This window comes from Coturnix japonica, unplaced genomic scaffold (genome assembly GCF_054131305.1).
Source record: "Coturnix japonica strain WE unplaced genomic scaffold, WE-NBRP24 Scf049, whole genome shotgun sequence".
In the NCBI taxonomy this organism is placed as follows: domain Eukaryota; kingdom Metazoa; phylum Chordata; class Aves; order Galliformes; family Phasianidae; genus Coturnix; species Coturnix japonica.
Window position 1 is genome coordinate 494,359 of NW_028188952.1, and position 8,917 is coordinate 503,275.

Here is an 8,917-nt window from a genome sequence, read left to right on the forward strand (position 1 = left end):
CACAGCCAAGGGCAGGAAACTCTCACTTCCCAGCACTGGGAGGGTCCCTCATGCTGGGAATCCCCCTCCACCTCCTCCTCCTTATGCTTCCTCGGGGCCTCCTGAGTTCTGTCCTCAGCTTTAGAGCTTCACATGGGCAAAGCAAGAGCCAAATGTCCATAATTGCCCATAGCAATTAAGGTGAGGATGAGGGAAATGATGAACCAGCTCTGCTTCTCACCCCCTTAATGGCCAAGAGCCACCCCAGCTGCCTCCTGCCCCCCCCCCCATTCCATCCCATAGGAGAAAGGGATGCTCCCTTTGCTCCCCCAGCCAGGCCCCAGGCCTACATAGGCTCAAACACATACAGTGAGAGCTCAGGGGCTTCTGAATGCCCCACAAAGCTCATCTCCACCCTTGCCCTTCCTCCCTCACCCTCCCCTATGGCCCCACCACTGATTACCCCGAGCTTTGAGGCTAATGCCCAACACCTGACCAGCTTATTCTTCTGAGTCTATTATCAGCTTAGGGACCAAAGACATCTGCTCCTTGCTACAGGCTGGGAGATCCAAAGGAGTCTTCAAACAGAACAGTGCAGACACAGAGGACGGCAGCTCGATGGGTTTCTGAACACCTCCAGCAGTGAGAGGGGCAGCCCCTCATCCATACAGGTAAGTGGCTTTGCTTCCTCCAGGCACAAAGGCATTGCAGGTGCTACCATCACCCCCATGAGTTGATAGCACAGCTGAGCTGCATCTTTCATCTCCTTGGGACCCACCATAAGCATTGATGGGGAGAGGAGCACTGGGCATGTATGCCATGAAAACAGGACCACAAAAACCAGCAGGGTTTGGGGAACAGAAGTTTGATGCCTTCCAAAGCAGGGACAAGAAGCATTGCTGCTTAATCACATTCCTCTTTATGATTTAAGTGGTTGTGGCCAGGCTTTCGAGCCCAAGTTTTAATATGGGAGCAGCACAAGCCAACTCTCCAAGTCTCTCTTATAACCCTTGGATGCCCCTTTGTAAAAAATAGATGGGCTTTTCCAACTCACAGCATGGAAGGTCTCTGTGCACACAGAGGTAACGGCAGTGAAGGGACACAATTAACCTCTTACTTGCAGGGCTGGCACAAGGAGTGGAGGGCTGTTATCAGCTGTTATTTGCAGTAGCATTAGGGCAAAAGCAACAGTCCTAAAGTGCCCTTGGACAAGCTTGACTATACTTCAAGCACGTGCCATCTCTGTTGGTTACAGGGCAGAATGGCTCAGGATATGACAGAGAAGGAACTGTTGAAAATGGAATTGGATCAGCTGAAGAAGGAAGTGAAGAACGAGAGGCAAATGGTGAGTATTGCCCCAAAATGCAAAACAGAGAGTAACCTTGGCACCCTGAGGATGCTGATGGGGCACACCACAGCCAAGGGCAGCTCTGTGGGTCCCTCTCCCAGAGGCTCACATGGATTTGTAGGCAGACGATGAGCAGCTCTGCAGCGACTGCTTGTTCCCATAACCCACATTGGGCGTCTCCTTCCTTCCTTCCTTGCAGGTCTCCAAGACTGGCAAAGAGCTCAAGGAGTACATAGAATCCATGGCAGGAGAGGACCCGCTTTTAAAAGGTGTCCCTGAGGACAAGAACCCCTTTAAGGAGAAGGGCGGCTGTACGATAAGCTGACATCCTTCCTCCTCCTGCACCGCCCTGCTTTGAGCACAGAGCCTTTCCCATACTCAAGCCAAGACTGTCAGAAACCTGCTTTCCCTATAGTCTGACCTCAGCACCGGGGAGGAACCGAAACAAAATGTAGTTGCATCTGAAGTAGCAGCAGAAAAAAAATATAGAGGAAAAAAAAAGGAAGAAATATTACCCCTCTGATCCCAGAGATGAGGTGAAGCAGATGGAGCAGAGAGTGTTTGTGTGCTCCCATCACTGATTCGTGGTTGGTTTGCAGCAGCAAAGTGGGCTTTAATGGCACAGGTAGGGCTAGGAATGGGTACAGCTGTTACCTATTGGTACAAGGTGGGGAGTGTAGGGCTGTATTGAAACACATAGGGTTGTAACTGGACTCCAACTCCTGGCAGCCCAGCAGCAGAATGGGCTCCGAAGCCCTGAGCTGAGCAGAGAAGCATCCCGATGGGATCTCGCTCCCGTTATCTCCTATCAGTGCCTCAATTCCCCATCTGGCACAGGCAGACAAACACACTCTGCTGCCCTTAAGCTCCCAGGGATCTGATGCCTACAGCCACTGGGGGTGGAGGGGGGGTCCAAGCAACCCAAAGGAGGCACTGGAAGGAGCAAAACCTCCATCAAAAAGCTCCTCCGGATCCACCTCGGGGAACCACAAAGAAATCAAAGCCCGGTGCTTTTTGCTGTCCGGTTCTGCTTCGGCTTCACCATCCGCTCCGTGAATTCGAGATGCTGTTAAAGCCTCATCCCGCAATGTGACACCATCAATAGGGATCGACTCGGAAACGGGACGGTTCTACTTAAGGATGGCACAGAAACAGGGGCGGATTGGGGCAGGACAGCGATGGATGGGGCCGATGGGATGATGGGGAGGGGGGGCAGCCCATAAAGCAAAGGGGGAAATAAAGGTTTTCTTCATCCTCTGGCGGAAATACTGAATAAATCCACTCGGTTCCAAACACGGTTTCTCTGTTTCTCTCGTGCCCCCATAAACATCACCTCGGGTTCAACATCTCCCATCCCCGCCGCTAATACAGGCGCAGATCCCATAGAGCTCCGCGTTCCTTGAGCTTTGTCTAAACAGCTTCATCCCGGCTGAAGCCCCGCAAAGGGCTTTGGATGCGGGACATCCCGCATCACAACCACCCCGATCCGCAATCCCATCTCAGTCTACGAGCCCAGCTATAGCTCCCACCGACCCAATCGGAACCAGCTCCTGGATTAAGTCCCACCCCCAACCCCAACCCCTTCCCACCCCCAACCCCAAACCCTTCCCATCCCCAACCCCAAACCCCTCCCACCCCCAACCCCAACCCCTTCCCACCCCAACCCCTTCCCAACCCCAAACCCCTCCCAACCCCAACCCCTTCCCACCCCAACCCCTTCCCAACCCCAAACCCTTCCCACCCCAACCCCTTCCCAACCCCAAACCCTTCCCAACCCCAACCCTTTCCCACCCCCAACCCCAAACCCTTCCCACCCCCAACCCCAAACCCTTCCCACCCCCAACCCCAACCCCAACCCCTTCCCAACCCCAAACCCCTCCCACGTAGCACCGCCCCCCCGCATGCGCATCTCAGTGCCGGTTCCCCCGCACAAAATGGAGCCCGGGAGGTGCGTGGCCCCGGTGCGGGTTTATGGGATGGGGGGGGGGGGGGTGATGCGGTGCGATCCCGCAACGCTCCCTTTAACACCGCACGACCACCGTTAATCCAACTCCACTCCGGAGCCAAAAAAGATACGGGAGGTCCCACCGAGATTTGAACTCGGATCGCTGGATTCAAAGTCCAGAGTGCTAACCATTACACCATGGGACCACGGTGTACGCGTTGCGCCGCGGAGCCTTCAGGCTCTACTCGCTGCCGCGGGGCGTCCGAGCCGACCCTAATCATAACGGTGGTCCGAATAGAATCCGCTTCGATTAGCCCTATATCCACCCCCCTTTAGCCTCCCCCCCCAGTTGTTTTTCCCCCTTTAAACCGGGCCGCCGTCCCCCCCCACCCAGCGGCGAGAAAATGGCATTTCACTGTCCTCTAAACGCCATTGAATCGTGACACGGGATTGGGCTCCACCACCGCCCCATATCCACCCCCCCATAACCTCTATTCCTTCATCTCCCCCCTCCCCAAATAGATAAAAAACAGCATTAGAGGGTTTGGGGTTTTTGTGTATTTTTTCCCCCTTTTTTTTTTTTTTTTTTTTTTTATTCAATGTTGTTTCTATATTATTATTTCTTAATGAAGCAGTGGAATAAAGCAGTTCGTGGCAAAACCTCACTAGGAGAGAAATGAAGCCCGAGGTCTATCCACCATCCCTTATTACTCCAATGGCCTCACACGTGGGAAGGATGGGGGGTGAAACAGGCAAAGAGGAGGGGAAAGGTAGAAAGAAACAACCAAGAGGAGGAATACCAGCATCGGCCCCATACAGTACAATGGTGTGGAGGAACAGCCTGAAATAGCATTGGGGGGACCACTGGGAGATGTTGCTTTGGCCATTGGTGTGATGAGCATCCTTGGGTGTAGCTTGTCCCATGGCTCTTGGAGGTGGGGTGAATGGGAGCCAAGAGCTGGTTCTGTTGGATTAGATTGTATGGCTGGAGAACCAACTGCTCAGGGCAGTGATCAATGATGTGAACAGCCCAGTGGCACCAACCCAATGCCATCACCTTGGTGCCACCAACCTGATATGGCCAAACTGGTACCACCATGGAGCCACCAGTCTGATGCCACCAACTTGTGCTGATCCATGTTGGTGGCACCAATTCGGAGCCAACTTTGTGCCACCCATCAACCTGGTTCCACCAACTTGGTGCCACCAACCTGGTACCACCATGGAGCCATCAGTCTGATGCCACCAACTTGGGTGGAACTGGGTTGGTGGCACTAATTCAAAGCCAACTTGGTGCCACCAACCTGATCGTATCAATCTGATGCCACCCACCCCTATTGACTGATGGCCCCAGCATCTCCCACCCATTCATGACGGGGTTCAGCCCCATAAGGCTGGGGAGCTGATGGAGTTCTATGGCTGAGAGAAGTAAATATCAAAGTTCAAAAAGGGGAAGGAAAAAAGAAAACACCAAAACAAACATAATGGAAATTGGAGCATTAAAAAACAAAACGAAATACAATTAAAAATCAGTCACAAGCAAAGAGTTTGGACTGCTGAGGTCTGGAGCTTTTACAACTAACAACCGCTTTAAAGTGAAAAGAAAGCCCATAAACTCTATGTTTAAAGAACATCTTTTCTTTGGAAAAAGAGTAAGTTTCTCCCCCCCTAAACTACAGCATATGGAGTTGCCACTACCTAGTTTTAATCTATTGTCACTAAGAGGTAGATAAACAAAAATGACTTGGTTATATAGGAGGTTACATGGTGGAGTAGGCAGACCCCCACCTCCAGGGCTTCCTCTGGGGCTTTGCCTTATGTAGGGTGACCCCAAATTGGGTTCCGATTCAGCCACCCAGAGCTGGGTCCAAGGCAGCGACAGGGGAAGGCACATGTTGGGTCTGAGGACTGGATTTTGCCTCTTGAAGTCAACCAAAGTTTGATGTCAGCACTGAATCCAGACGTGTGTCAAATGAATCTGATGGGTAACAAACACTTTAACCCATTCCAGTGAGTCTCACAGCTTCCAATCTGATTCCAAACAATCCTATTTGGTTTCTGGGGTGACCACAATGGCAGTGAGGGGTGGCATGGGAAGGATGGAGCCCTGTGGGATGCCCTGCCCCAAGCACTGCATCCCTATGGACAACAGCCTGTGCTGCTTTACAAAGACCATTTCCCAAATGGGTCAGAATAAAATGGCTTTGGTTCTGCACTACAGCTGTCTCACAGGCCTTAAATTTGGTGCTGGTTATTTCCTTCCCCAAGCAAAAAATCCTTTCTCATCATTAGCTCACATTGATGCTTTCCAGTTCATAACCCACTGCTTTGTGCCACCAAGGCCCAACACATCATCCCTGCTAGGAGCATCCCTGCATCAAAAGCTCCATAATGCAGCAATGGTTTATTTCCAATGGGCCCAATGTACTCCCCAGTGACCATCCCAAACCAGCAGCCTTCCCCATCAACTCTCCTCTGCAGTTCTCCCCTGGGATGGCCCTGCAGTCTGGGGTGGGGGAAGCTGTGCCCAAAGCCCCCCTATGCCCAATGCTCAGCCCTGAGGTAGTTTTTGCATATGTGCGTCCACAGCATGTGAACGTTCTCCAAAATTCACCATCCAAGAGCTTCTGCCTTCTGGTTTCCCTTTGGGGTTTATCCAGAATCCCATATATTGCCAAGAAAAAGGGGAAAAAATAATAGAAAACCACCAAAATGATGAAGGAAGGCCGAGTCCACTGAGTCAGGATATGTTTTTCTTTCTCCTTCCTACTAAGGTCCCTTCCAACCCACACGAGACTATGATACTATGATGATGATGATACTCAGCACCACCACAGCTCACACCTCTGATAGGACTTGAAGCATCGCTCAGCTCAATGCTGACCCCCAGCTCTGCCCCCCCATTTGGACCCTTCCACCTGCCAGCACTCAATGGGCAGCAGGTATCATCCTCCCCCTTTCCAACAAGATGGAATGGAAGCCTCTGGAACAAAATCACTGCCAACCTCTGCTCCCAAAGCAAACCTGCAGCCCAAATCCTTCATCTCTCATCTGTACGGCCCATGGTCAGGGTGGAACATTAACAGCAAAAGTGTTATTAGGATGCTGAAAGGATGGCTCAAGGGATGCTTATAGGAACCTGCACTATTTACAGGCTCACACTGACTTCATCCAAATGAAACAGGAGATACAGCAGAGTAAAATAAAAGAAAAAAAAATAGGGAAAGAGAAAGAAAAGATTCCACAAACCCAGTGCTGCTGAAGCCCCATTGCCTCAGACACACATTGAGGACTGAGAAAGCAGGCAGAGCTTGGAAGGACCAAACAAAATCTGATGGATTGATTTTTTTTGGTGGGGTTTATTTGGTTTTGTTTTTAATTTGCCTCCAGCTGAAAGACAACACAACATCCTGACAGCATTAATACAAACCCCATCACCCACGCAGCATCACTTTGCCCGGTGCATGGCACTGAGGACCACAAAGTGCTTTGGGGGGCACGGGGCTGTGGGCAGTACCCTGTGAGGTAGGTGAGCAGCATGAGCCCCAGCGAGGAGAAACCGAGGCACAGAGGAATTCTCCTCATTATTTTTGCTTCCTTTCCACCCTCAGCACCAATGGGAATTCCTCAGCCCTGGGGAGCAGAACACCTGCGTGCTCCCATTCCCCCCTTCTCCTATCCTAGATGTTCCCCACATCCTCAGGTCAAAGCTCAGCCCCCAGGGGAGGAAGACCCCAAACTCACAGTCCACAGTAGGGCAGGGTTGGGCTCGCTGCTTTCTCAATGTAGAAGAAATTAAATATATAAACCCAAAAGGATTTCTGTAGGGAAAGCAAAGGGCAGTTCAGGAGGCAGAAAGCTGAGGATGCTGCTGCCCTTCTGGTCCTTAGCAAAGCTGTGCTACGAGTGAGCACCTGCCCGATCCCTGCTGCTATCGGGTTCTTATCATTCAGTAGGTGGGGGGATGATTTTCTTGCTTTCAAAATGGGGTGGTTTCCCCTAAGCTGCTTCCCCCCCCTTCCCCAGTGCAAAGTAAGCAGCTAACAGGCAGCAGGGTTCCTTCTCCCTTCCTGCTGATGGGCATCCCTGATTCAAAGCTCACATCTCCTTCCCTGGGGCAGGGATCCAGGCAGGAGAAAGGCACAAGTCCTACTGAACTCCATGGGACATCAGCAGGAATTTAAGCAGGGATTGAAGGGATACCACCAAAGGCAGCCCTGCCCCTTCTTAGCAGCCACCCTTAGAAAAAACAAAGCAGCCGCTAAAGAACCTCCCAGCCCTTGGGACAGCACCATAGAGCACAGCTCCCACAAGGGGATGGCAATGGGAGCAGCGTGGGGTAGCACTGGGATGGCAGCACAGCAATGGGGGGAAAGCATCACAGGTTTCCCTGAGTCACCATCAGGTTTAGGTACGTGTCTGGATCTGGATCTTATCCATGCAACAACCAGAGGAACAGGACTGGGGGGAGGGAGGGGGAAATGGGTCTTTTTTTTCTCCTCAATGATACACTTTGCACCAGTTATCAAAACCAAACCAAAACAAAAAAGAAAAAGAAAAAAGCTTGCTGTGGGGAAAAAAAATACAGTTCTTATCATCACCGATGTCTGAATAACACTGAGCTGTCCGAAGCTGTAAGAAGTAGAGAGCCAGAGATTAACACAAGTGAGAAACCATTTCCCTATAGGACACAATGGCAGCCCCAGCTGGGACCAAAGGCAGCCCACCGCCCACTGCAAGGGATCACCCACGTCCCCATGCACCTCAATTTCCACGTTCTCATCCAATGCAAAAATGGGTCGTTTTCCTGCAGGGACGGTGACAATAACAGCAAGATGGCACGTAAAGAGAAGAACCTTTTCAAGCATGTAGGGTGAGGTGTGAGGTCCATGCCTGTTATTCGTGAGGGTCGTTCTATCTTTCTCTCTCCTCCGTGTGCGTTTGTAGAAGAAAAGTTGCTTTCCATTTATCTGCCCTTCCCCCCCCCCACCCTCTTTCCTTTTTTTTTTGCCTTTTCTTATTTTTTTTAACTTGCTTTATCCTCGGTAAAACTGAGGCAAATCTCTGCAATGAGTTTACCAGCATCATAATGGAGAAGACGGGCGGCCGTTGCCTCCATGGCAGCACCGCTAGGGCGGTCCGTATGGGTTTGGTTTATAGAGCTCCATATGGGTTTGGTTTCTGGTGGTCCATATGGCTGTAGGACACCACCTTGGGTGGTTGGGGTGGCTCAGTGTGCCCCATACGGTGCTGAGCTCCATTCCAAGAGCGCTTCATGGAGGTAACTCCATCCTCATTGCCCACAGTGGAAGATTCCCAATCCCAAGCTCTTCAGCTGTTTGGTTTCCCAATGGAGATGGATGGACTTTTGTCATCCAGTGGTTTTGCTGTTGGTTTTGTTTCCTCTTCCTTTGTTTTCGCACGTGGAGAAAAGAAAAGAAGAAAGAATGAAAGTCTTTCCAATTGAAAAACCATCAGAGGGCTCCCATTTGTCCGAGGTCTCAAAGAGCTGCGACATCCAACAGCTCACGTGTTATGTTGGCATTTCTGCCTGGCTTTGGGAAAGGCCAACACCATCCGTGCTGCCATCATTTCCACTATGGCTGAGATTTCTGTCGTTCTCCAGAGAGAGCTCATCATCATCA

General features: G+C 51.2%; 1 protein-coding gene and 1 non-coding gene across 2 annotated transcripts; one reads left to right on the forward strand and one right to left on the reverse strand.

Moving 5' to 3' along the window:
• Positions 1-117: 117 nt before the first annotated feature.
• On the forward strand, positions 118-2,620 carry GNGT2 (G protein subunit gamma transducin 2). Its single transcript, XM_015885627.3, has 4 exons — positions 118-180; positions 538-650; positions 1,235-1,324; positions 1,527-2,620. The coding sequence occupies exons 3-4, from the start codon at positions 1,241-1,243 to the stop codon at positions 1,650-1,652; spliced, it is 210 nt and encodes a 69-aa protein (XP_015741113.1). The 5' UTR covers positions 118-180; positions 538-650; positions 1,235-1,240; the 3' UTR covers positions 1,653-2,620.
• A 786-nt stretch (positions 2,621-3,406) lies between these two features.
• Positions 3,407-3,478, reverse strand: TRNAQ-CUG (transfer RNA glutamine (anticodon CUG)). Its single transcript has one exon. It is a non-coding gene; the product is annotated as a tRNA-Gln (tRNA).
• Positions 3,479-8,917: the final 5,439 nt, after the last annotated feature.

Coding starts and splice junctions, on each gene's coding strand:
- GNGT2 (XM_015885627.3), top strand. CDS start 1,241: ATGGCTCAGGATATGACAGAGAAGGAACTGTTGAAAATGGAATTGGAT. Junction 1,325..1,526: donor TGAAGAACGAGAGGCAAATG/GTGAGTATTGCC, acceptor CCTTCCTTGCAG/GTCTCCAAGACTGGCAAAGA.